This window comes from Haliaeetus leucocephalus, unplaced genomic scaffold (genome assembly GCF_000737465.1).
Source record: "Haliaeetus leucocephalus isolate CR32 unplaced genomic scaffold, Haliaeetus_leucocephalus-4.0 Scaffold165, whole genome shotgun sequence".
NCBI lineage: Eukaryota > Metazoa > Chordata > Aves > Accipitriformes > Accipitridae > Haliaeetus > Haliaeetus leucocephalus.
Genome location: NW_010972601.1, coordinates 816,486 through 843,846, shown reverse-complemented (window position 1 = coordinate 843,846; position 27,361 = coordinate 816,486). Strand labels below are relative to the sequence as shown.

The 27,361-nt window shown below is 52.4% G+C and overlaps 1 protein-coding gene across 6 annotated transcripts in view; it reads right to left on the bottom strand.

Moving 5' to 3' along the window:
• Positions 1-27,361, bottom strand: part of OSBP2 (oxysterol binding protein 2) — a 122,238-nt gene that overhangs the window by 27,994 nt on the left and 66,883 nt on the right. For 4 of the 6 annotated variants that reach the window (XR_774096.1, XM_010563348.1, XM_010563352.1 and 1 more), the window contains one exon: positions 5,172-5,422. Coding sequence is in view for 5 of the 6 variants with exons in the window: in XM_010563348.1 (XP_010561650.1) it covers positions 5,172-5,422 (251 nt within the window). In the remaining variant the exon portion in view is untranslated. Of the gene's footprint in view, positions 1-5,171; positions 5,423-7,649; positions 8,087-27,361 lie in introns of all 6 variants that reach the window. The other 2 variants (XM_010563350.1, XM_010563351.1) reach the window with 1 other exon arrangement.

Sequence of the window (27,361 nt, the reverse complement as noted above, 5' to 3'; positions counted from 1 at the left end):
ACCAGAGCATCTGCTTGGGGCCACTGAGGGCAGCTGGGGGCAATCCCTGCCACTAACAAAGCAAATCCAGGGGTTGAAGCTGGAGCTTGCTCACTGCAGTGACTGAATTAACCCCTGCGGTACAAGGACGCACAGGGTGGAGAGCTCCTCCAGCCCCACTGGCTGTACTGGTGTGAACTGGGAGCAGCCCAGCAGGCTGCTGTTCCCTCCCTGCTCAGCATCTCTACCCTGCCTGCCAGCAGCGCTGTGCAAGCAGAGAGGAGGTCAGGTCCATCGTCTTGCCTGGATCGTGATGGGTTTCAGGGACCCCAAGGAACGGCATCGCATGCCCACCCATGCCAGCAGCCAGCTCCACACCAGGACCCAGCCAGGTTTGCACCGGCAGCATCACCCTGGCGCCTGAGCCCCGGGGACTCCATTTCCCACCAGCTTTAAGCAGTTCTGCAAGCAAACACAGACACATACGGCAGTTAACCTATCACTAAAATAAACCATTAGAAACACACTGGGCTGGAGGCTGCTCTGGTGAACCTGACGCCGCTCAAAGCACATGCTCAACATCAGTCCGGTTTAATATGGAAAAAATTTTAGGAGTACAGATTAATCACAGCAGCATCCCCATGGGGACAGAGGAGGCTCAGGGCTTCACAAAAACAGCACTGAAGCTAGGACACGGGAAGGCAGAGGAGCAGGGCTCTGTGGAAGCGCATCTTTTGCCCAGGCAGCTCACTCCAGCACCGGCACCCAGCAAGTCTCCAAATAAACGGATTGAGCAGGTGTAACCCCCCCAGCTCCAGCACTCAGACCCTCCGCAAACCCACCCACGGTGCCCACCAGTGGATGCCTTCACCGGGCAGATGCCACTCGAAGTCTCCAGGAGCTGACCATGGCCACGGGGAGAGGTCGGCTGCTCCTCGAGCCACCAGCACGTGGCACAAGCCACTCCGTAACTGCTGCTGAGCTGGAGCACAGCCCCAGAGGGCTCCGGCAGAGAGAAATGCTGCTGGGGCTGGAGAACACAGCCTCTGGGATGCTGGTGGGCATCCCAGAGAGGCTTAAACAAACTGCCTGTAGCCGCCTTCCCCAGGGGAGAAGCAGCACGTACTGTTATCGATCTTGCTTTTGGTTCAAGCACTGTGCTCTGCATACTTAAAAACCCTCCCTGCAGGTTCAGAGGGTTGAAGGATGCTTTTTGCTGATGCCTTGGGGTGCCGGTGCTCCAGAAGGTTCCACTCTTGTGGGAAACGAAAACCCACACGGGGAAGTCAGTCTGCCTCGAAGCAGGTGCCGGCATGCTCCACGTGATGAGCTTGGGTGGCCACTGGCACAGTGGCCTCTCATAAGGGCAGGTGTGGAGTCCTTCAGGTCCCCGGGATCGCCTGTTCCACGCCAGCTCACACAGGGCTCCCTCCTCACGAAATCCTGCCCACTCAGCACCGCACTCCTCTCACCCCTCCTTGCCCAGGCTGTGCCAGCCTGGCAGAGCCATCCTCCACCTCTGCTCCTCATAAACCTCAAGGAAAAACGCAAACTAACCCTGGAGCAACACACGGCCAAGCCCAAGCCCTGCTGCTCTCCATGCTCATGTCCCTTAAAAAAGCACAAAGCAAGGCAAAAGAAGAGCGCAGCTATTGCACACTCACACGCAGTTCGGCCACCTCCAAGCTTCACTGTAGCAAACACCATTCCCATTAAAAACCTATTTCTAGCAACACCCACAGCGCTGTGAGCTCTTCCTGACGCCCAAACTGGCTTCCTCAGTGTGTCCGCACAGCCCTCCTGCCTGCTGTCTGCTGCTAAATTATGAGATGGGAGCTTTCCCTGCTCCTTGGACGAGACTACGTAATTCAGCACAGCACTCTTCGTCTCTGTTCCTCTAATTATCCCTTTAATTTGTTGCTTCTTATTTTTACGTACCTCCCACTCCTCCCTCGCGGCAGATTGCGACTTGCTTTTCTGCATCTCCTCCTCGTCGCTCCTCACAGCCCCGCTGACACGCGGCGTCTTGGTCCTGGCGAGACCGAACTCTGCTGTGAGTCTCAGCCGGTATGGTGTTATCTGAGATTTCCAAAAGTTCAGAAGGGAGCAGAGCGAACGAGTGGCTCGCAGAGGTCTGGGCTTAAATTTAAGCTCCGCAACGGTCAGTCCCTCCACATTTTAGATCCTCGCCTGTAATGCAAAGGTCCAGCATGTCCCGCTCTGCCTCTGCCCAAACCTTCCTCTGTCATCCCGAGCATCACTCACCCAGGGGCGGTCCAAGCCACTTTCTCCCCATCTCCAGAGGGGAAGCACCTGGAGTCAACCGAGGCAGGCACCCAGAGCACACAGCGAAGAGGTCACCTTCGCAGCGAAGCTCTCTCATTTACATATGTATTTATTTATTTCTACTTGCTTCCTGCTGCTCCCCGTGGCTCCAGGGACATTTACATAATCGGATCACAGACAGCTGGACGGAAACCGCAGGCGCTGGCCCCGGAGCATCCATCCCTTCCCACTGCAGGCAGCGAAGCCCAGCCCTGCCCTGTCCATTGCCCACCACCCGGGACACGCTGGCCACGCAGGTCCCAGCCGGGAACGGGACCCAAGCGCAGAGCCCAGGGCTGCTCCTATGAGCCCGGCACTGCTCAGGAAGAGGGCAGGGGCAGACGGCTCCTGGGGGTTTGTCATAGCCGGCGGTTAGCACGTCTGAACCCCCCTAAACTGTTCCGGGGTGCAACTGAAAAAGAAGCGAACGTGGCGCAATCTTGGCAACAAACGAGCAACGCTGCGTGTCACCGTCCCCAGCCGCGGACGTGAGCCACAGCATCTCCTGCAAAAGCCAATCTCTGCTGCATGAGCAGAGGCGAGATGCCCTCGGAGGCAGGATTTGGCCACGCCGGGTGGAGCAGATCAGCGAGGTTTGGTGCTGGGGCCGGGACAGACCATGGACGCGGAGCATCCACACACCAGCACCGGCCGGTCGCTGCTGGCTGGGACCTCTCTGGGGAAAAGCTGGCAAGCAAGGGTGGTTTAATTTCTCCTGCAAGGAACTACCGGCCCATCAAAAGCACCCTGTGCTCCCATGGGATGCGTGGCCCTGAGAAGCCTGTGAGGATCAAGGTGGGCAGGAGCAGGGTGTATTTTCACCTACAGCCAGGAGATGGCTTGACTCCAACGTGTTTCCTTGTAGCAATGTTTCACGTTTCAATACAGAAGATTTCGGGACTTTTGCATTGCACAGAGCCACCTCCCACCCCACGAGAGACTCCCTGGGGAGGGTCCGCACAGCAGCTCACAGAAAGCATCACCCCATGCTAAAAAGATAAATCAAGGCGCAAAAAGGGATCTGTGCAGGAAAAGGTGAGCGCATAGCTGGGAGCACCAGCCCACCATGATGGGGTGGTCAGGCTGTCGGTCGCCACTGCTCCTGGTCCCCACAACTCTGCCCTGCTCGCCCTCCTCCTGCCTTTCTAATCCATCCCCCTCACAAAGCATCGCTGTTTCCTGGGGGTCAGTGTCCCCCTGCCCACAGCTCCATCACCTCCCCCCAAAACAACAGGCTCATCAGCAAGCTGAGAGCGCCGCAACCACCCCCCTGGAGCTGTCACTCCGCTCCTGTCCTGCTTCTTCCAGTTACAGCCTTTCCCCTTCAGACATCTCCTCGAGACGCTCAGCCAAGAGCTGAAGTACCAAAGGATGCTGTTAAAAACGGGTCTCTGACATCCACCTGAAAACACATGCCTCGCTCCCTCCTTGGCTCCTCTTACGCGCTCAGTGTTTTGGACAAACCACATTTCTGATGTTTTTAACCTGCGCAACAGGTTTTGTGCCATTTCCCACTGTCCAGATGGCCTCGCTCAAGTTTTTATCACGTTGCAACCACCACAACCTCCTCCTCTCTGGGCTGGACATAGCAAATATTGCTCTGCTCATCCCTTCCCAAAAGTCTGCTAGAGAAATCCACTCCCCAGCAATTCCCTGCCCACATCCCATCGACGGTCTGCCTCCTAACAGCAAACCTTGGCAGCGCCGAGGGCTCCGCCGTCACCTCCCGTCACTCGCAACGCGCTGCCATCCCTGCTCCAAAAACTTCAACAAACTCTCTGCTGGGAGAGCACTGCACAGGCATCCCCGAAGCTGCTCCAAAACGCAAGGCACCATCTCAGGAAGCCCCTTCCCCGCCATGGCTACAAAATCCTGTGAGCACGGATGGGGAGGATGCTGCAACCACAGGGCTCCTGAGTGCTCTCTGGCTCCTGCTGTGGATTAGTATTATTTTTTAAAAGCTCACATAAAACAACACACGACCTCCTTTTGCTCAGGGCTGGGACAGCACGGTGACAGCACTACTCTGTTCACAATTCCACAAGCTCTGTTAGGCTTATTCCAGGTCTGTTAGGCTTCTGGGTTGGGTTTTGTTTTTGTTTTTTTTCCTTTAAATATTTTATTTAGTTTTGCTCTCTCTTCCCCTCCCCAGAGCTCCCCAGGGAAAATAAGGCTCCCCAGGAAAGACTGTCTCACCGCAACGGAGGCAGATCCACACTCCAAACAGAAGCTATCCAAAAAATAATCAGAAAGCACCGTCACGCTGCACAAGGCAGGGAGCAGTGTCGGTGCCAGCACACACTTCGCAACCTCCACCCAACCAGTCTGGGAGAGCACAGCCAGCACGAGACAGCTCTCGGACCCTGAGGGGGTTAAATCTCCCAGTCGTGTAAAACAAGGGCAGCTTCATGGAAGTCAGCGAGGACGCGAGTGATGTGGGGACGCGTGTCTGAATCTGCAGCGGGCAACGGGCTCCAAATTGCTGTGCCAGCCAGAAAGCCACCCCCAGAACAGCAGAAAGCCCCTTTGCACTCCAAACCTCCACGTTACCTGGCTTTACATCCAAAATGTCCTGGTTTGGAAGATGTAAGGATGTAGCAGACCTGTGCCTCGGGGGGTTACACATGTCTGCTTCTTGGGCTGCACCTTCCCAACTTCCCATCCCCTCACCGCGGTGCTGAGCCGCACCGAGCCCGCGGCCATGCCCGAGCCCCGTGCCAGTGCACAGCTTCTGCAGAAAGCCGGCGCACAGGGAGAAAACGGGGCCGTGCCGGAGGGGAAAAAGGACGATGGAGGAAGAGGAGGATAAAAATGTTTCTCCCTCTGCCTCCTCTCGCAAACGCAGTGGCTCGGCCGGCAGCACTTACGTTGATCATAGCATTGGAGGTGATGCGGAAGAGCGTGGCTCGTTCGTTCACCGCCTTGATCTTCTCACCGCTCTCAGCCGGCAGCTTCAGGTTCTCCAGCTCGCTGAGCGAGCGTTGCAGGGCCGCCCCGTGCTTCGCGATCAGGTCATTGCAAGTGCTCAGATCCTCCAGCTTACTCGAGAGGGTTTTCAACGTGCTGTGCAGCTCACTCTTGTCTGACTGCGAGGCGGGCTCCTCATCGCCCGAGTCATCTGCAAAGGGAGGAGGGATGGAGAAAAAAAACAGTTTCCATGGTTACTCCCGGACCGTACTAACCCGCTATCACCGCGGGCAGGGGGACCTCCTGCCTCCTCCCATGTGCAGGCAGCTCTGCTGGGGCTGGGGGTCGCGGCCACCGCATCCCGCGGGGAGCCGAGCATGGTGTGGAGGAGCAATGCGGGATGTCACCCAGAGCCCCGAAGCGGCGTCTGAAGGGTTTCTGTGGCTGTAATGGGGATTTGGTTCAGGGCTGCTAAGGCTGAGCGATGTGGGGTGGCACGGGGGGGTACTGTGCTGGTGCCACCGGGCAAGGGCCACGCGGCAAACATCCCCTTTCCATGCACGGCCACGGGAGCCAGGCACAGCCTCAATGCGCCCTGCACCGGGAGCAAACCTCGCGGGGGCTCTGCAAGGTCTGCTTTGGGCGGGATAAATTATTTCACCCAAGGGAAAGGTCGCAAAGAGACAGGGAGAGTAACAGCCTTTACCCAAACCATCATCATGTCTTCAGAGGGCAGAAAACTCCACAATCAGCATCTCAGGTACAGCAGAAATGGGTATTCCTGCAACTCCAGAACACTTGGGTGACATAAAACTAGAAAACCAACCCAAAAGCAAGCAGCAAGTATAATGCAGCATTTCTTCAGATCATCCCACTGCTCCCCCGGGGAGGGCGGAGGAGGTGAGCAGCTCAGAGGCGGCATTGCCCGAAGCAAATACAAAAAGTGAGAGCAGACCAGGTCCTGCACAGGGTCTGCGCCCCGTCCTTACGTTCAAAGTTTAGCCAAGGTTTCTCCGGGTGCACCCAAAAACCACTAAGGCAGAAGAGCAGGGAGCAGCCCCTTCATTTCCCCTCCCCTCAATCATCTGGATTAATTCTGGATTAAAAAGAGATGGGGACCAGCAAAACCTGCCTGCAGCTTCTCTGCCAGGACTGGGGGAGCCGGGGGGACGAGGATCCTCCAAGCCAGCCAGGCTGAGAGACGCCACGATGCTGCAAAGCACAGACCTCAGGGATGCCGCAGTCAGAATGGGGGTGCAGCACATCCCCTTTCTAGGCTGCAAGAAAAGGAGTAAAGCCCATAATTCACTGATAGGTGGGTGTTTGGGTTTTACTCCTGACTCATTTATAAGACCTTTTGAAATGCTGTAGATACTGAGAGGGATGTTCAGCCATCGCTCATATCGATTCCACCGCTCTTGGGCCAGCTAAGGAAAATGAGAGAAAGAGGGCCCTTCATTTAACAGTACCAAAGCTATGTTCTTAAGGCAAGAGCCAGATCAATCTGGATAATATAGAAGGACCATCAGCCCGGAGTTGAGGCAGTGGCAGAGCACGGCGCGGTACTGCACCAAGTCTCGTGGCTATGAAACTACCCAGGACGGAGGTGATGGGACAAGGAAGCATAGCCCAGGGACAAGGCTTATCCTGCACAGCGGGACCTACCCAGCTGCCCAAGGACGACGGGAGAAGGAAATCAAAGCCCTGCTGGGAAACAGGGCACAGAGCAAAATGCAAGCGACTTCACAAAGCACCAGGGCAGCATTTCCCAATGCAATCATTTGCTCCGTCTGCAACCCAGCCCCGAGCATCCACAGCGCACAAACCGCTGACGAACACAAGGAGCGGTTGTTAAAGCCAGAAGATGAAGCGGCTTGTGGCCGCCAAGGACAAAGGACTATCAGAGCTAGCGTTCACAGCACCCACGGGAAGCCAAGCGAGACCTTCCCAAGGAAGGCGAGCACCCAGCCGAAGTGCTGGGAGCAGAGCTGGCTCCCACCGACAGGCTGGGGAGCTACTGAGCTGCATGGCTGGGGGGAACAGCCCCGCTCTCAGGGACAGGACCAGCACGTTGGAAATACACACAGCACCAGGGAAGTCTCTGGCACAGATGAAGGTGACAGGCAGGGGAAGGGGAACGGGAACACGCAGGATTCGAAGGGCTCTGTCGCAGGAGGGTGCACAGAGGTACCGTGGCAATGGGCATGGGCTTACACCACAGGCGTCTGGTACATGCCAACTGCAAAAGGTCTAGCAAGAAAATTTAAGCTACTTTTCCACCAGTAAGGAAAGTAACCAAAACGTCCCTAAAGGTCCGCTTTCTGTTTCAAATGATTCAAGTATTTCCACGGTGCCTTTCATCCTGGGGCACACAAAGGTGCTCTAGGTCCCTGGCAGCATATACACATCCCCCTGAGCTTTGAATATTATCTTTGTACCCGTCCTGAGCTGGTGCATCCAAAGGACAGAGCACACTGTACCCTGCAGTGCCCGGACACTCGCTGGGAGAGGGACACCGAACCTCTACTGCTGCTCAGAGCCATCTCCCTGAGGCTTTCCAGGGCGATCTCGGGCAGAGGCTTGAATCCATCCCCTTTCACAGTCTCCCATGCATCTCTTCTTCGCCATCAGATACAGAATCAGCTTTCACCGGACCTACTGCGCTGCAACACAGGTTCCACCTTGCAAGGCTCTGTCTGCAGCCCTCGCCTCTGATCGGGCTGTTAACCTGCTCCTCTGGAGCTGCAAGGTCCAGGCGCTGGTCCAGCAGGTCCATCCCGCGGCACTGCCCTCGTCCCATGACACCGTACACCCCGGCACCACACACACCAGTGGGCACCGATCCAAACACGGCCCAGGATCCCCGGCGTTCAACCTGCATGCAGGGTGGGAATGGGATGGTGGTATTTACGCAGCTCAGCCAGGCCACAGCCTCCTATTTCCAGTTGAAGAGCCCCTTGCTCTCTCCAGGCGCGCATCTGCGCTCTCCCCACGAGCATCCCGGCAGCCTCTCCTGGGCTGTGCGAGCTGCCTGCGCTCCAGAGAGCAGATGGGAACCACTTCTTCATAGCATCCTGGACCTGATCCCTAATGAGGCTGATCTTCAATGGCCAATTTATAACATATTATAGTGTTTTATAAAACTACCAGAAGCAGAAGCCAACCACACTAGCTCAGCTTTCATCGCAGACACAAGCCAGGCATCTACCACCACTAACTATGTCAAAAACCAGCATTACCTTTGTGGGACTCAAGGGGACAAACCAAATTTGCAATTTTTCTATTTGTAGTCATCGGTAATACTTCCCAAAAATAATTTTATCTGTTTACAAAGACTGCAAAAATTGTGCCAAGCAAGAGGAAGCATCTCTCTGCCTGTCCCCAGGCAGTATTTAACCCCCAAATCCTTCCCTCTCGTTTTGTTTTCCCCTCTCTCTGTATACAAAATGCCTTTTCCCAGGGCAGCACCACAGGGCCGCCCCAAAGTCCTGGCTCCTGCGGGCTGTCAGTGCTCCATGCTTTCAGGAGCAAAGCCTGGATCACCTTCCCCAGGTGCAATCCCAGATCACAGCCTGGGGATTTTTGCCTATCATTAAAATGCTCTGACACAGGGACAGCACTGCACGGCAACAGACAGGCTCCATCCTTTGCCAGGGCATTATTTCCTGCCCATCGCTGCCCATTTATCGAGGCTGCGGTAATGATCCCTGCCTGTGTGCTCAGCTCGAGGCAGGAGGCATGAACGCAGCGTGGCCCATTTTTTTATCATTGTGCAGAATTATATAAATGCCTCAAAGCCCAGGAAAAAGGGGGAAGGCACCTGGGTCAGACCATGCTAGTCGTGATGCTGCTCGTTCAGGCTGAGTTAGCTGAGCTAAACATCCCTCACCGGCTCGCCCCCTGCCCCAAAGCTGTTTTCGTGGCCGTGCCGGGACGCCGGTGGGGTGGGCAGCAGGATCCCACCACCTTCCTCCTCCTGCCTGTGCAAATGGAGGAATAGGGTGTCAGACCCTCTGCTGAGGCTGCAGACTTCAAACGGGATCTTAAGGCTAGAGGGTCGTGGTGCAGCGATGGGGGAGCGATGTGCAGTGCTGCCTCAGGAGCGAAAGCACACCCAGTGCAGAGGACGGAAAACTCATTACCTCCCTCCATCCCTGGTAAGCGCATCCCCGTAACCGGCACTGCCTCCACACCCACAGCCCCAGCGCTCAGGACACACGGAGACCTGGACCAATTCATGCTTCTGTGACTCATGGTAAATAAAAATATCTCAAGCAACATAATTTTCTGTAATTATCTCAAATCAAAGCACAGGAAGAAGGAAATACAGTGTCATAGCGACAATCAAATCAGATCAAGTTAAAGCAGAAACGATCACGCAAAGCACCAAACAACCTCACTGCTATCCCACCAGGGCGAAGCACTGACACCGGCTCTGAAGATGTGTTTCCAACCCACGATCAATGCCAAAACACCTCCCAGTGCTGAAATACTCCGCTCCTTACCATCCTCACAACACCAGCACAGGCCGAGCAGGATCGACCGAGTCCCCAGAAACTCCTCCTCCCTCAAGGTTTTTGGACTATGAAAATAGCTATTTGTGAAATCCTGGCTCCGTGAAAGCCAGGAGGTTGAATGAGGTGTTGGCTTTACCTACAGGTGCAGCACTGGGAAAAGCATCCTAAAAGGGCCAGGAAAAAGCAAAACTGCAGCCCCACAGGGACCACCATCACGAGCAGAAGAGCAGCATGTGCACTTAACTATTATTTTTTAAATTATCCTCATGTTTCCTCTCTTCCATCCTTCTGCACTTGCTCCACACACACACTCACCAGAGACTTTGGCATCCTCCAGCGCTAGGCTCCTGGCAGCATGCTGCTCTCCAGCCCAGGGAAGGGAGGCCTGAGGACCAGCGTTACCATACCTCTTTCTTCTGGGAGCCCGAGGGAAAGCTGACCGAAGCCAAAATAAGCAGAAATACAAATCTAACTCGCTCCTTAAGGAACCAGCAGCCTCTCAGATCTGCACCAGCTTTGGTCCAATGGCTTGTGGGTAACAGCAGCCCCAGATCCGAGCAGAGGAGCCCTGCTTCCATACCATCTCCACCCAGCTTTTCAGCTGGTTTCTTGGTACCACCAGGACAACCACTGCAACGGGAACATTCCCGCTTGTCCCTGCAGCACAGCCAGAAGGGTGGGGAGAGGGTTGTCCAGGGTCTGGACAACTCTTTGTTTCCCTATCTGGGAGAGGATGGTCCCAGGGAAGTTGCTTTGCTGCAGCAGCACAAGACCCACCAACTCCTACGGTTACTAGTGAAGATTATCTGTAAAGTGCTGGAGGAGAGAGAAGCAGCAACATTTATTCTTATTGCTGAGGATAAAAGATTCACTCAGGCAGAAAGGTGAAGCAGCCGCAAGCCATCGCCTGGAGGTCTTCACTTGGAGCACAGCCAAACATCGCGGCATTGGGGATCCTTCCTTTGTATCAAGTCAGCCAGGAAAAACAAAAAAACAAACGGATTTTGCTTTGCTAAGGCTGGTAAAACACCCCGAAGGTCAGGAAATACTCACAGAAAGAGAGACTCCAGCCGGGGCTCCTCACTCAAGGGCAAAGACCGCAGGCAATTTGCAGAGGCAAACCTGCAACCTGCCCGGCAGACTTGCACCACTCAGGACTTCAGCAGCTGCCCGAATGGGGGGTTTCCCAATCGCAGTGATTCAAGATCACAAACCCTCTTGAAAGCTGGAGAAACTTATATTCCTAAATGCTTGGGAGCTAGGGTGAGGGAAAACATGATTCCAAACTTTTTTTTCCATCCCTGGCGATGGCTGACAGGTCCAACTCAGAAGAGACCTGTCGAGGGCAAAGCTGTTCCTCACCGAGACCCCTTTGCCGTAAACTTCACAACACACGAGATGAAAAAATCAAGGCAGGGCAGCGCAGCATCCCTCGCCAGCCCACCACAGCCCCACCGCAATGGGAGAGCTGGCAGAGAGGACTGCACGAGGGCGATGGCGAGGAACACGCGGATGCCCCGGCGCTGCCCAGCAGACTCCTGCTGCAAAGTTTTCCAGCGCATCCACTGTGTCCCAACTCAAAGTGAGTTTTCACAATGGCTTTGAAGGGGGGGTTTCCAACACAAGCAGGGGATGAGGAGAAACCAGAAGCAGGGCATTGAGGACTTGCTGAGGTGGAGGATGCGCTGTGCTTGTTGCCTCTGGATGCCACCCTTACACCTTTCACCAGTTTGGCCCTTTTGGATCCTCAGCTGCAAGCCCAAGCTGCCTCTCAGCAGCTCCTAAATCACATTAAACCTCAAACCAACATCCGCTAGCTGGGCAGGGCCAGGGTGGACCAGGGGCTGCGTGTCTGGAACCTACAAAAACCTTAGAGGCTCTGAAGCAGCCAGGAAGGCATCCCTGCTCCCTTCACACAGGGAAGATCCTTCAAGGACACAAATACTATTTTAATACATGGTTTCCAGCCATGCCACTCTCCACCGCAGACCCCAGCACACCCTACCCCAGCAGATGGAAGGGGCTCTACGATGGACCCCCCCCTGCAAAGGAGGGCAGCGGTGCTTCTACTTGACCCTCGTCCCTCTCTGCGCTGGGTGCCAGCCGGTGCTGCCAACGGCAGCTCTGCCATCTGTTCTCTGCAGAAGAAAGATCCTCCCTCAAGCAGCAAACCTTCACTGGGTTGGCAGGGGGGCTGCCCAGCCCAGGACCCCCCACCCGTGCTGGAAAGCGGGTGCCCCTGGACGCCCCTGGGGAACAGCATGTCCCTGGCTCATGAGCTTCACCTCGGTTCACCCTGCTCCTCAAGGCAAGACAGGTGTATAATGACAGACAGACATTTAGCAAGAAGTCATGTCGTTCTTCTACAGCGAACAAAAGCTACCCGAGAAAATAAACACAAAAGGCTGGCAGCAAATATTTGACAACAAATTGCAAGGTTCCTCTTACTCCTGTGCCTTGGATGAGTCAGCCCAACTTCCACGGCATCCTCCCAAGGTTTCCTGCTCTTCCCAAACTCGGTGTCCCCTGAAGACCTCCTGTGCCCATCGGTGGCACACAGGGACCACACCAACGATCTGAATCCATCCCCCTCTCCCTCCTGCAGCCCAGCTTTGCACCGACCACACACTGCTCAGGGCAGGGCTTACTGCTCGGTACCAGCATCTCCGGAGGCGATGCCTGCCAGGGCCCTGGGCCAGAGGTGGCCCCGAGGCAGAGATTTGGGGCTAAGCCTGTGTGGAAGGTGCCATCAGCCACGAGAGAGCACGACCCAAGTCCAAAACGGCCGCTTTTGCCTTCTGCCTGTGGTATCGGGCAGGGCTGCTGAGACATGCAGGCATGGCAGAGCAGGCCTGGCCCCCAGGCACCACAGTAACCCACATAACAGCTACCGAGGTTTGCAAAATCCTCCTCTCCCTCCCGCACCAGGAAGGTTTTACAAACGCAGTTGCTGTTTTCCGATCCACACGCACAAGGGAAACAGCTGTAAGAGCTCAAATACGAGAGACACAGACCACCATTAACAGCAGCTTTTAATAAATCTCCTCTCCAGGAACACGCACGGCTTATATTTTGTACACACTACGCACCCTAAAAACACGCGCCCCTGCAAGCCGAGCCCCTTCACTCTCCATCTCATACTTTGTTTTGACTTGCAAACCCAACTTAAAGGCAATCTGTTGTGATTTTTATTTGTAGGGCACTGGCATGAAGCAGTTGCTATAGGAACAGCCAACCTCACCGTAAGCTGGGAAGATTATTTTTGGAGCTGTGATGCTATTTAATCTATGTAAAATGGATCGGCAGCTATCGGCCGTAAGCCTCTTCGGGCTTGTTTCTCAGCCCGGAGAGCAACACGAAACCTCAGCGCCCAGAGCAGCATCTCATGAGGAGGCCATTAAGGCAGAAGCTCCCTTTACATCCCTGTCTTCTGTCCCTAAAACTTCCCTCAGCTAAATATTTCCCACTGCTTGCAACTTCTCCGGAGCTGGTGGAAAAGCTGCTGGCTGGAGGCACGAGGCAGGCACTTCTTTGCGCTGTCAACACGCCGGACCTTTGCACTGCAGCTTGCAAGGAAACCCAGCGACACGGTGCCTGCCGGAGGCACCGCCACGCAGCGCACCCACCCCAAAATTATCAGGGAGACCTGGAGCAACCCCAGGGTGCTGCTGCTCATGGTCAGGCCGTTTCAGTGCTGCTCCCGGACGAGCAGAGCTGGGAAGAGCCTCTTCAAGGGATAAGCCAGGAGAAGGCAAAGGGATTGAAAGGTTTAGCATTAGACCTTTTATTCTAAAATTCCCAAACTGCATCCGGAATCCGGCTGCAACATCTCCAGCCTGAAGCACCGCAGTTATGCGGCACTGCACCTTGGCTAGGGAAGGCAATTAATCCCCGCTTACCTTCCTCTCTGGGTCCAGCACAGATGGTCTCCTCTTCCTACACCCCACACCTTCCTTCTCCACTCTGTGAGTAGAAAACTTCCCAAGTATCCTCACCTTCAGAAAAGTCCTCGTCCTTCCTACATCACCTTGAATTTCTCCCCGAGCCTCCTGCAACCCTGAGCCGCTCACCCACCACTTCGCCAAAGCCTCTGGAGCCTCTCAAAGGCAGGGCTGGCCCTGCACAAGAAATTAAATCTGCCTTTCTGATGGTAGAAAAGGGGAATGAGCAGACAAGGGGGGTGAAAGCACAGGATCAATATGGCAGGAGCGAGGCTGAGCCAGACCAGCTCCTGCGTCGCAGAGGTGCTGAGCTCTGCAATGCCCGGCACCCGCCAAGGAGCCAAGCACAACCCAAAAGCAAACTCTGCGCTGCAAGCTGTCCTCTGCATCCGAACGGTTTCATTTACCTACAGGGAAAGGAAATCATTGACTGCGATCCACAGGTAAAATCATAAAATAATAGAAGGAGCACTGCTGACTTGAATTAAAATAGTATTTGACTGTTCCCAACATCCCTAGAAAAAGCTGTCTTGGTGCTGCCCAGATGACCACACCATCAGAAGCAAGGCATGGCTTGTTCCTCCATCAGCTCACTGAGGAGGTAGAAGTGGCCAAGCCACCCGTGGGCAAATTCAGCATCCATCTCTGGAGAGGAAGGGGAAACAACAGAAAGCAGAAACAGGGCCAGAGTCATTCACTGCTCCATACACCTGTCGGAATGCAAAGTTGGTTGCACTGAAAAAGGAACTCAACCGACCTACTAGTCTTAGAGCAGCCCCGCAGAGCAGTAGAGGCCATACAGGGTGAGCATAACGGGCCCGCAGCAGGATGCAGGTGATGCTCGGTGATGCTGGGCTGTCCAGAGTACTCCTGGCTTGTGTCTGCAGCTCATCTCAGCCACTCCTGGAGACCATTTCCTCAAAGCACAATACACATTAACATCACCAAACCCCACTTCCAGAGCACTTTGGCTCTGGACGTGCAGCAGCACCTGCGCAGCATCCCTCCCCTTCCAGCCGCATCCTCCTCCAGCCAGCCACCAAGTTCAGCGTCAAGCTCAGGGACATGGGCACCGCAGGAGCTGCAAGCCATCGGGTATCAGAGCCACAACAAAGTAGCTCTCAAGTTTGCTCTTCTCGGACAAGGGAAGGAAAGTGCCGTCCAAGGCTGCAGGCAGCACTGGAGGCTGTCCATGGCGCAGCGCTGCACCTGAGCATCTCTACCGGTGATGCATCGTGCCGGGGTGGTACCGCAGGCATTGCTGAGAGCTGAGGCTGCGGTGCTGTGCTGCAAACACAAGGCAAGTCTCCCGTGTGCATGAGGAATGACAGGGCAATAAAAGACTCCATCATTTCTTCCGAACAAAACCCAAATCAGATCATCAACGTGCTGCCTGCACAGCATGGTGAAGCCACAGAGTCCTGCTGCTGAAGATGGTACCAGCCATGCAAGAAGAGTGCATTTTGACTGCAAGAAATCCTGCGATTCTTCTCACCGTATCAGCAAGGAGCTAAGCCAGATCAGCTTGCCACGGAAAAGCACTTTTCCCAGACAGGCAACAACCCGCCCAGCAGACACACTGCTGCAAGCAGCCCCAGCCCAACAGTCACCAGTGAAATCCCAGCGAGACGCTCTGCTGACGCACAGTGAAAGCTGCCGTCAAGTGCCAAAGAAACCACACTGCTGCCCATCTCCACAATCCACAGCCCAAACCGCTCACCTTTCCACAGCAGCACAGCCCGCAGCTGGTCTCCATCAAAACAACCTGATCCTCCTCCTCAGAGGATGCTGAAGCAGTAAATCAGCAATCCTCTTTGGAGACAGGCTTCAGCACAGCCAGCTGATGCCAACACTCCTGAAACACTGGAGTGCTGCTGAAGCCAATGGTGGAGCAGCATTGGTGCTTTTAACAAACCTCACGGTGCTAATGGGCTTCTCTCAGTGAGAACCAAGAGAACCCAGACCCATTGCTCCCATACTCTCCCAGGTCCAACGGGCAGTGTATTTAAAGGTTGTTTTCCCCATCACTATGGAAGTGCTGCAGCGTGTGATGTCCTTCCTATCACGCATCGCCATGCAGTGACTCTGGGACACGATTTTGCTCTTCTGGGGACAACGGGCTGCCCACAGCCAGCCCAGGCAGAGCACACAGGCTCTAATAGGCACCAGAGGTTCAGGAGCTTCCCTGCCACTACAGTTTCCAAGGAGAAAGTCAGCACAGTCCATGCCGTGCCTCGGTCCAAGCTTTCTCTCCATAGCTGTCACCAGAGGTCTACTGGAAAGCCCAAAGAGCCCTTCATCATCTGAAGTGTGTCCCCTGGAAAACTCCCCAGTCCATAGCTCAGAGGATTATAGAAACAGGTAACTCAAAGCTCTTCTTCCACCTCGCTGTCTTTAGGAGCTGATCCAACCCAACTTGTTTCTAATGTTTCCAGAGCACCAGCATGTGATTGTTGTCACAGACAATAAGGCTTCCTGCTAAAACAGCAGAACTTTATCTTTACCAAAAAAAAGAGTCTAGCCTTGGTTCTCATGTCAGTGTTTATCACCACCTCAGGTCACCGCAAACACTTAACACTCAAATTTCTTTGCAACACTTACAAAGGAGGATGCATTCAACGCCTACACATTTCTCCCACCTGATTTTGGGGGTCTGAACACCAGACCCATCACCCAGCCCTCGCTGCCCACGGGGAGCTGCCAGGGCAGGAGCAGCCTCCGGAGCCACTGCCCGCTCCTCTGACGACAGAGGCAGCCCCGCGTGACTCGCTCGGACATCTGACTTTCAGATGTCTGATGCAGGCTAAATTAATCTCTGCTAAAGTCTTACCTCCTCCTTCCCTCTCCCAGGGAAATAAAAAAGCGCTGGCCGTCAAATCACTGTCCCTGCAGCAGATTGTGCCTGACCCGGCTGCCTGGGGGAAACCCTGGCCAGGAGACGGGGGAAGGACGGCGCGGGTCCGAGGATGCTGAGGGCGATGCAGTGTGACATGCGGTCCCCAGGGACGAGCCACAGGAGTCGCCCCTACAAACTCAGAACTGTTCCCCGGCTGAGCAGCTTGAGGTGGATCACAGACTCTGCCTCCCTCCTGCCTCAGTTTCCCTCCCGCTGCCATCCGGAGCCGGTGCCTGGGAATCATGGCATGTTTGCTGGGTTTGGAGAGGACGAAAAGAAACACAAGGGTGGACAGGGACTGGATGGACAGGACATGACCCAACTACAAAATACAATGTGAAAAGAGCAATTCTTCACCCTCAACCACCTTTTTCTCAGTTCTACCTCCTGTGCGCTTTCTCCTGGCCTCTTCCCATACCTGTCTAGGAGTTTTGTATCTAAACATATGAAAAATATCACACTTATTTGGTAAAAGCCTTTTTTCCTCCCACAGGCAAAGTAGAGGAGGTCCATGAGGACAGGCAAGCATCAAAGTCAACCTCTGCTGCGGCAATCCCAGACAAAACTCCGAGCCCTTGCTCTTCACAGTTGTTCCCATGAGTAAATACCACAGAAACCACTCCCACCTCCTTAGGAGATTCCCTATTTATCCCATTGTCAACCAGCCTCCCTGCTGACGCCATGGGTTTGATTCAGATACACCAGCCTTTCCCATCTGTGATTATCCGGACCTCTTGGAAACGTTGATCACCCATCATTTCTCAACCGGAGCAATTTCCACGTTGGCTCTAGAAGACACATCTGCTTTCCTCACTTTTAATAGCTATGAATATTAAATGCAAACGGTTATCTATATTTAATGGTCTAGCCTGGCTGCCAAAAGATAGATGGATTTTCACAGCATCTGCAGATGCAGGCACAGGCAGTACTTCTGTGGTTATAAAGAATTACGCTGGAAATTAATCATGAAAATAGTACAGCAAATAATCATTCATAAATCATTCCAAATTTGGGTGATCACTTAGCAATTATCACCAACCTGGCAAGGCTATTTCTTCTCCCTGCTAATGCAAATGGAAAGCTGTTCAAGCAAATGGAAGCCTAAAAATAGCAAACATTGGCTGCTTGTGACAAGCTGTGACATTTCCTGAAGTCACATTTGGTGCAAGCAGGTGGTGGGCGCGAGCCGAGGTGGGAAGACCCCAACCCAGCAATGGGGCTCCACAGAACAAATCCAGAGCTCAAAGACCACTGCTCCTCACAAAATATCCCATCAGATTTGCCTGAAATCCCTAAGCACAGTGGAGAGAAGTGAAATGAATAAGTCTTGGAGAAATCAAAGTCTAAGTCCTTGAGTGATGTGATCTGTGTTGGCCCAAGGTTGAACAGGGGGTTGGACCAGAGACCTCCAGAGGTGCCTTCAAACCTAAGTTACTCCAGGACTCTATGCTAAGTGCAACTTTGTCACTTGTAATAATTGCTTTTGGTTAACAAATAGGATGTAATGCTAAGTTGCAATAACACAGGAAATTCAACATACATATCTGGTTAAAAATTAATAGGTAAAATAAGGAAGATACAAAATGGGCTTAAAAATTTTTGAAGTCTTTCTTTGGACAACAGCTTGGAGAACATCCTCCTTCTACCAGACCATGCTGAAATAAAGAAGGTAAGCAACCTCTTCCATTTTGATTTAAAAAAAATGTTACTACTATCTCTTGATTTCTGTAACTGTGATTCTCTTAATACTTTGGTGCCGCTGGTTGGAGCCAAACCTAAGGGGAGAAGTGATGCTTTAACGTGGCCCTGTAGGGCTTGCTTTTTTGGTAAGCAAACACCACAGTGACACAAGGACTGAAAAGACTATGAACGAAAGACCACGGGCATAAAAGGCAGCTGGGGTTAATCTCTCTGCCTCACATCCAAGACAAATTACAGCTTACAAGGAAAGCAATCAGACAAATACACACCGTTACAGCAGGGAATGTGCCTAAGGGAGCCAGGACCCCAAAACAAAGGTACTGAGGCTGATCCCATGAAGATGCCTCCTTGGAAGAGCAATGCTCCCAAGAGGAGACTGCCCAAGGAGTTTCTTCCGAGACATCAGAAAGTTGATGCAAATAAGGCCAACCAAAACGATCGCTAGGTCTTGATCTGCTCTAGCACCAGCCCTTCACCATTCTCCTTGTGACTGACCCTTCTGCGCTGATGAAGGCCCGTTTCCAAGGGATGAGCAGTCAGCTCCGTCCTGCCCATCGCACAATAACCCATCCAAGCCACCAGCCTGAAGCAAAATCCACTTTATAACTGGAGCTGCCTTGGGACTACAGCCTCAGTGCAGCACCAGCACCTACTAGCCTCCATGAAATGAAAGCTTGCTTCAGTGCAAACAGACGCTAGCTAAAATTTTTCTTACGTGCTGCAGGAATACCAGAGGACCACATTTCCCCCCCAAAAAAAAACCAAAACCCGCACTAAGTTTCATTTTCAGGATTCAATTGGCAAGCAAACAGTATTTGTCCCATTACAGCACAGGACCATATAGAAGACCTAAACTCACAAACTTCTTCTGGCACAAGCTATCCTTGCCATACGGGTCCTGAAACCAGTGAAGCTACACCAGGGATGAATTTTGAACCACCTTACGTTGCCAACTTCCTTTCCTATGAAATACATATTAAAAAACAAGCCTGAATGGAGAGTGGACATACCAGTCCATTAATGCACATAAAGGACTTCTTGTTTCTTGAAAGAAAAGCAGTGGGAAAGCATAAAGTATTTTTATTACAATTACTGCAGCATTCCCAGTCCAGCTATTGAACATTTTATTGCTGCAATTAGTAGATGATGATGTTACCAGTCAATAAGCCTCAGCAGCAAATGCTGCACTTCACCTGGATTGCAGTCATTCTCTCTTTCTGGCACATATGGGATTTTCCAATTACCCAACCACCTAAACAACTCCAATAAGCTGATAAATTAGGCTACAAAGACATACAGATGGGTTTAAACCACACCAAAAGGCCGGGTTTAAACTCAAAGTAAGATGGACACATTGGAGAAATGGAGACTGAAATGCAGGATAACATGCTATATCAGTAGAGAGAACCAAACCAACAGATATTGGGCAACTGCCTGGTTAGCAGAAAAGGAGCCAATAATCATGGCTTATTATAAATCCAATATAAATTACAATGGAACTTTTAAAAGCAAGCTAAAAAAAGCAAATAAATTCAGGGTTATAGGATCAGAAAACTCATAACTGAGTACTTTCCAATGTACTTTCCAATAAGCTCCCAACAGCCTATGCCCGGTTTGGGATACTGCGCTCCTCAGACACACGTGCACCATAAAAAGACACCCATGAGGATGACTTTGGGGATGGAAAACACATCCTGCAGGGAGAGACTGAATGAAAGGGCAGTGTTTAGCAAAAGGAGGAGAAAACTGACCAGAGACATGCTAACAGCCAACAAATAACAACTTTTATAAAGTACAGAAGGGACTGATCTGTTCTCCATGTCCATAACAACCAAGAGAAGCAGCAGCCATGAGCTTAAAGGGGGGGAACATGGCAGGGATCAGTGCTGTTTCGACAAGCCTTTCAAGTGGATTTCTTCAACAGCTTTCCAAAACTCTTCTCAGGAGAAGCCAGAAGGACTTTGCAAGGAGATTTCAGTTTGACAGCTTTTGGAGGAGGTGGAAGGCTTTGGGTTTGTTTTTTTTTCTTTTCCTCTGTCCTTTGACTACAATATTCCGCTCTCCATTTCCACTGGAATAAAAAGTTTGGCAGCTACCAGGAGAACTACAGAGCCAGACCTCAAACCTGCTAAACTGGAGTCACAGGGCCTGAAGAGCAGAGCTGGCAAGGAACACAAGCGGAGATAAAAATGAGCCCAGCTGATGCTTTTGTTAAAATGCTGGAAAGCCAAAGTTAGCCCTGCTGGACATGGCCAAATGTCCCCTCCTGTCCCCTGCGGACAGTTCTGTATAGCAGTGAAAAAAAAATGGTGGTGAAGGTGTGATTACAGGGAAATAACCGCTCATTATCAGATAATTGGTGGCTCATGCTGCACGTCTCATCACCAGAAAAGAAAATTAAAAAATCACAAAAAATAATAAAAAAAAGCCCTGATAAAAATAGAAACTTTTTCATTATATAGCTCTGAACAGCAGTGACACGCAAAGTACCGACCTCCCAGCAACAGCTCAGGGTGCAAAGACCTGCTTTGCTGCTGGCATGTGTTAACACTTGTCTCCTGGTTTGCAAGCACAGCTAATTGTGGGGCCCCAGGGACAGCAACTTCGCTTTTATTCATACCTGCAAAACTGGCCAGGCTGCTTCCCTGCGACAGAATCCTTGTAGAGAAGGTCCAGACTAGCCCCACTGGTACCGCGTACAAGCCAGGTACCTGCAGCATCACCTCCTGGCTGCTGGTTTCCTTTGCAAGTCCAGTAAGGGTCTGGGGACCCCAACACCTCCAGCTGGAGAGACTGGAGAGATCACTGGGAGCCCAGCACGCCTCCAGAGAGTGCCACATTTCAGTGGATCAAACCTTTATGGAGCAACTACCACCAGGGAAGGAGAAAAAAAAAAGTTTATGGCCACCCCATGCTGGGCAAGGACCAGGACCCATGATGGAAAAGGTCTTCGCTGAGAGCTCATGCAGGCACACGGTGTGCTGCTCCAGGTCATCTCGATGGACTGAGCCCGTCCATCAGGACCTTGATTTCCCAGTGCATCCCTGACAGCTCCAAAGCCGCTTGGTCCTCCTGGGAGAAGCCTGAGGAACGCTTTGGGGTTGGGTCCAACCAGCACACATTCAGGCATCAAGCTGCCTGTTTCTCAGCGCAGGTATTCTGCAGTAGCAAAAGGGTTTCTGCCACCCAGGCTCCCGGAACACTCCTGCCTCCCCTTCCCCAGGGATTCGAACTGCAGAAGACATCTCCTTTTATAATCATGCAATGGTTTGGGTTGGAAGGTACCTTTAAAGGTCATCTAGGCCAAGACCCCTGCAATGAGAAGGCACATCTTCAACTAGACCAGGTTGCTCAGAGCCCCGTCCGACCTGACCTTGAATATTTCCAGGGATGGGGCATCTACCAGCTCTCTGGGCAGCCTGTGCCAGTGTTTCACCACCCTCATCATAAAAAATTTCTTCCTTATATCTAGTCTGAGGATGTCTCGTCTGCAGAGTGAACCCGTTCCTTCTTTGCATCTTTAACAACCACACGTTTTCGTGCCAGAATTTCATTCACAAATCACTTAAGGAGTTTCCTGAGCACAGAGGAGACCTTCCAAGCTGTTAGAAGATCAAAACCGCGTGCTGCACGCTAGGATCACTCTGTCGGCTTCCTGGGTACCACTCTGTATTAAATTAAATTAAAGCAGACATTGTAGGACACTGCCTAGAGAGAGGCTCCAGGCTTGCTAAGGAAGGCAACTCCAAATCAGCCCATGTGTGCCACCCAATGAGTCCTGAAGTCCAGCTGCTCCTTTTCCACAGATTTCACAAAAGAAGGAACGATGGCAATGCTGCAGAGTGAGTCCCCAGCCCATGCGCCTGGTACCCAGTTCCCCTTTCAGCACAACCTCCACCATGGGAGTTTGATGGTAACGTTGAGATCCATCCTTTGGGGTATTCTTGGGTCATTAAATTACTCAGCAGATGGAACGAGATCAACAAATCCATAGTTCAGGCAGCCCTGATAATGCTTGCATTTAAAAATATCCCAAGTCAAATTCCTGCGGCAGGTATCAGGCTCAGCCCCAGAAACCTCCTTAGGTGGAGCAGATCTACCCCAGGGCTGCCAGCGCCATTACAGACTCTGTATTCTTTCACATTCTACTATTCCATGGGGTCCTAGGTCCACCAGGCAGAAATCACTGGGATAAGTAAGCCACCAGACAGCCAAGCCCTGGGTGACGAGAGGCTTTGCTCTTCTGGGAGGTGGTTGGGACGGTGAGCTTGCAGGAGAGGCCCCATCTCCTCCCAGCATCACTCTGAAATTTTGCACAGAAGGACTGGATATCTGGTTACTCATTCCGCCAAACCCCATGTACAACTGCCTGTGAAAGCATTTATTATCTTTGGACATATTCATAACAGCAATACAGCAGCAAAAACCTCTGTGACCCCTTCTGGGTCTCCAGGGCCAAAAAGATCCACATCTAGATGAACGTTACAAATTTGCACTTTACTAAACCATCCCTCCTCTCATTTATATGTACGCTCTGAATTCACAGCCAGCACACAATCCAATACAACCCTGCAGGGAGGACTCGCACTACCTACAGCTTCGGGACTATCTCCAAGTAGACCAGAAATATTTAGCCCCACAGACACAAGTGCCATCATAAATAATGAAAAGTAATTTGCTCTTGTCTAAGATATGAACAAAGCACATGAAAAAATGTACAAACTTTGTTATTTAATTGTGTCTGTCCATTTATTCACTAAATCCTTTAGTATCCAGTGATTACTATCAATTTGCACCGCTCCCCTGCGCTGAAATGGAGGAACCACTACAGTTTGCTGGCACCATGAGCAAGGGAACAAGAAGTCCCTGCGTCTCTGCAAGGGCTGCAGGCAGGGATCCGGCAAGGAGTGGCACAGGGCTGGGCATGGGCAGCTTGCTTAGCCTGAAACAAGCCAGGAGAAACGAAGAAGTGGCATAAAATTCAAATGTCAAGATATCTTGGAGGAAATGAGGTTTTTTTCAAAGCAGAAACTCGCAGAAGAGATCACCATCGAGGACATGGGGTGATGCCCTCTTCTTCCACAGACAACAGTAATGGCACCCTGGTACTCGGCTATTGAAAACCATCGAAGGTCTTGAATGTCTTCCTAAATGCGTCACCAAACATGCATTTTTAACGATGCTTAAACATTTTCCAGCCTCAGCTCTATCTACGATTTCAGCAGTGCAAGGAGGGGAGCTCACATATGGGTTGGCCTCTCCTCCTGACATCCATCAGCTAAAGCCGGTGGCACAGCCAGGACTCGGGAGCCAGACGGCATTTGAGAGGCACATCAGCTAACACGAGCTCCCATCCTTCGCAGGATAACGTCATCCTTGGTGTAGCCAGGACCACTCCCAGGGGGTTCACTATTGATGAATGTGGCCTGTGATTTTTTTATTTTATTTTTTTTACCAACAAAGTCTTTTTTTTTTTTTCCTGTAAGTCTCCCATCAGCAGGGAACACACAACCTGCCCCAAGGGCTGCCTCATCCTCACAGAAACCAGTGGGAGATGTACAAAGGACACTCCTACATTCCTGTCAGCTCTCTCCTTCCTCACTAACCCTCGGTAACAAGAACAAGATGACAAGGGACCTTGTTCCCAGGGAGGGGGAGCAGCGACACAAATGGGGGCAGGGAAGAGACTGCAGGGCTGCGATACCACCGTCCCCATCAAACCTGCAGCCGCTGCAGGATCACACGTAGGACAGCAAAATTCATCAGTGCTGGGGGTTTCCGATGGCTGGCTCCAGTGCAACAGTGGTGAAGGTCTGCTGGGACATGGGCTCAGCTCCTGCAGCCATGCCAGGGGCTGAGCAGCCTGTCCCAAAACCTCTGCTGCTGCAATGCTGCCCAGAGCAGCTCAGGAGAGGGCACGCTGCAGCCCCCCTTCTCCAAGACCCACCAGCTAACGCACCCCTTGCCCCTGAGACCTGGGGTTACGCACAGCAACATCCCTGCAGGCTCGTAAGCTCTGCTCACCCAAGGTTTTGGAGAAATAGTCATCTAGGTTGAGCTGCCAGACAGTGTACTGTGGACACTCTCCCATTAAGGCATGCCCTTATGCGCATTTAAATCTACCTGAGCCGCCTGTGCTCAGCTTACTCGCACGTAAGAGGATCGGGGCAGGTGTAAGTTACCTACCTTCCTCCAATTCTCCGAAGGTCAGGACATGCCAGCAGCAAGGGAGGGATGCTGCAGGACCTGGAAGTCTCCCAGCCCCTTTGCTCTGCTGCCCAGAGTGTAACTGAGAGCCCCAGGCACAGGGAGGGTGAAAGCAGGTCACAAGTAGCCCCAAAAAGGGGTCTGACTTACACCCCCTTCCCACCGTTTCTGCCTTTGGATTTAAATCCTGCTCCATCAGTACTCAAAACACAGGCAAAGCCCCGGAGCACACACCTCCACCACCCTCCTCCTGAGCACCAGCCATCCGAGGGGGGCCAGGACAGGCTTGTTAAGGGTTTGAACTGGAAGGAAGGACAAAGCTTCAGTTAGTCCCTTTGTAGAGAAGATTTTTCCAACCGAGACCAAGGGTGAAGCTGCAGCAAAACACAGAATCTCACCTAAAAATGAGCGACTTCAAGCAAGGTATATAGCAAACCTGCATCGGGACAAGCAAACGCATCAAGGGTGTAGCGTTGGGGACATGACTGCAGGCTGGAGGGCTCGCAGATACATGCGGTGAGAGGTCCAAACCTAAGTTAACTGGACGCATGCCTTTATGAACTAACAACTGCTAAGAAGGCTTCAGTAATTACTGGTAATCTTCCCCTGGGCAAGGCGGGATGAATGCCTGCACAACAAAATGTATATTTTACTGGACTACATGTTCATTAATTAAAAGCTGCAGTTTTATCAGCACCATTCAAGCCTTCTTAATTCACAACAAACAGCAAAGCTGCAGATACTAATTAGTGGGCTGCACAGTATTACATCCAGCTTGCTGCTGAGCTGCCAGCACTGGTCCAGGTCTGACACCGGCTCAGCGCAAGATGCCCAAGAGCAGGAGCACAAGGAGGAAGCACCTATTTTCCCCACTTCTGCAAAATACTGTTAAGAGGCTTAAATACTGCATGTCAGAGGATGCCACAGCATGGGATAGCGCACAGGCACACCGGTACTCGCACTGAGAGCGGGCTGGCACCGTGGCACTGGTCACAGTTGCCTAAGGGGACACCTTTCCCTTCTCCCTTTCCCTCTTCCCTTCCACTCGCTGGGCGGCAAGACCTTCCAAACATGCCAGAGCAGACAGGCAACAAACCCACGCTGTACTATTCCCTCTTACGGCCACGTTAATTTTCTGCTGCATGAGCAAATGTAAAGCCAGTTTTGACCCCCTAGCTCAGCAGCAATGACTGCAGAGACATACGCTGTGACAGCAGCTCTGCAGGACCACAAACAGGATGGGCAGGAGCTCACTGAGGTTGGCCCACACTCTGCTCTCTGCACAGCAGTTACTATTGATAATTTACCGCAAAAAGATCCTCTGAACCAGCAGTTTACCCCCAGAATCGCTCCCCCATCAGCAGCCCCCAGTCCAGGTTTGGCTGGGGAACAGCACAGACCGGGAGGAGGACAGACACACCAATGCAGCATCCTCTCCCCTAAAGTACTGTGCTGGCTGCCAGTGCCGCCTAGTCAGTAAAAAAGGAAGAAAAAAAAATTAATTTCTGCTGTACAGAGGGTCTCTATTTGCAGACCTGTTCAGATGGTGCTGGAAGTTCATCTCCTTTCCAATTCTATAAACGCATTTCTGGTCTCTAATTACACCACCAGGCTGTCAAGATGGCCACTTCCTCCCTAATTACTCCGCTTTGTATTTAAGACACAGCTAATAAGCCCACATTGTTAGTGATTGCTGCCGACTAGCTCCAAGGAGGAGAGCAAGTCCTGCCTTGTGCTGAGCCGCTCTGGCACCAATCCTGCACTGCGAGCACCAGGGCAGCACATCCATTTCCACCGGCACCTGCGCGTCCTCGGGGTGCATCCTCTTCCAACCGAGCCACACGTGCACGTGGACAGGAACCCATCTCCACGGCTGCTAGAAATGAAGGGGACAGGGGAGGAGAGGGCATCATTCGGAAAGAAGATGAACGGTCCCTGCCCTCGGCACGCGCTTCTGCTACCTCGTTGACCTTTGAGGGCTCCTTGCTGCGAAGGAGGCGGCTTGGCCAGCTCGGGAAGCAATGCAACGTTCCCTGTTTGCAAAGCAGGACTCCCTTCAGACGCTGGCTGCCCTACAAGCTCATCCTAGCAAGCCCCGTGGGGCTGCAGAGGCTGCCCCAGCCGCTGCGGTGCTCACGGTGTGCACGCAGGTACCCGCACGTCCTTCTCCACCGCCCGTGGGGATGGAGGGCAGCTGGTGGGGTGGCTCTGTCCTCGCTTCTGCGAACGGACATCCCAGCCGCTCCTCCCTTCGCTCACGCTGGTTAAAATAAGAGAGGATTTCCGCATCTCTAAACATCCCCATGGACACCCCTGCGTCGCTATTTCACTGCTGCGGCTGGTAAAACCATTTACAGCAAAGGAACACAGGTAGGGCAATACATAAATACACCCTATGTAATACATCTGATAGATGTAGAGCATTCAGCCTTTATTCTAAAAGAGATTAATCTGACAGCCCTGATTACAGACTTTAGGCACTTTCACAAAGGGAAAATAGCAGCCACAAATGGCTGTTCAACTGCTAAAGTCATAACAAAACATCTACAGCTCTTCCGCAGCTCAAGCCAGGCGCGACCTCAGCGCAAACTACAGACATCACCTGACAGCAGCTAACCCAGCAACAAAACGACCAAGGAGCCAGTGGATTTAGTATCTCTTCACACTTTTACATCTCGGCGAGATGCCTTTCTAGCTGACTTGCTTTCCAGAGGAACTACATCACGTAGGAGAAATGGTACGGGACGTGCCTGTGGGTTTCACAGGACAAGTATAAGATACTACCTCCAATCTTGTGCTTCCTCTGCTCGTGGATGGCCATGCCAATGAACGAGGTGTCAAAACTCTCAGGCAAGACCCTCCCACCCCCCCCACCGTTTGTAAAAAAG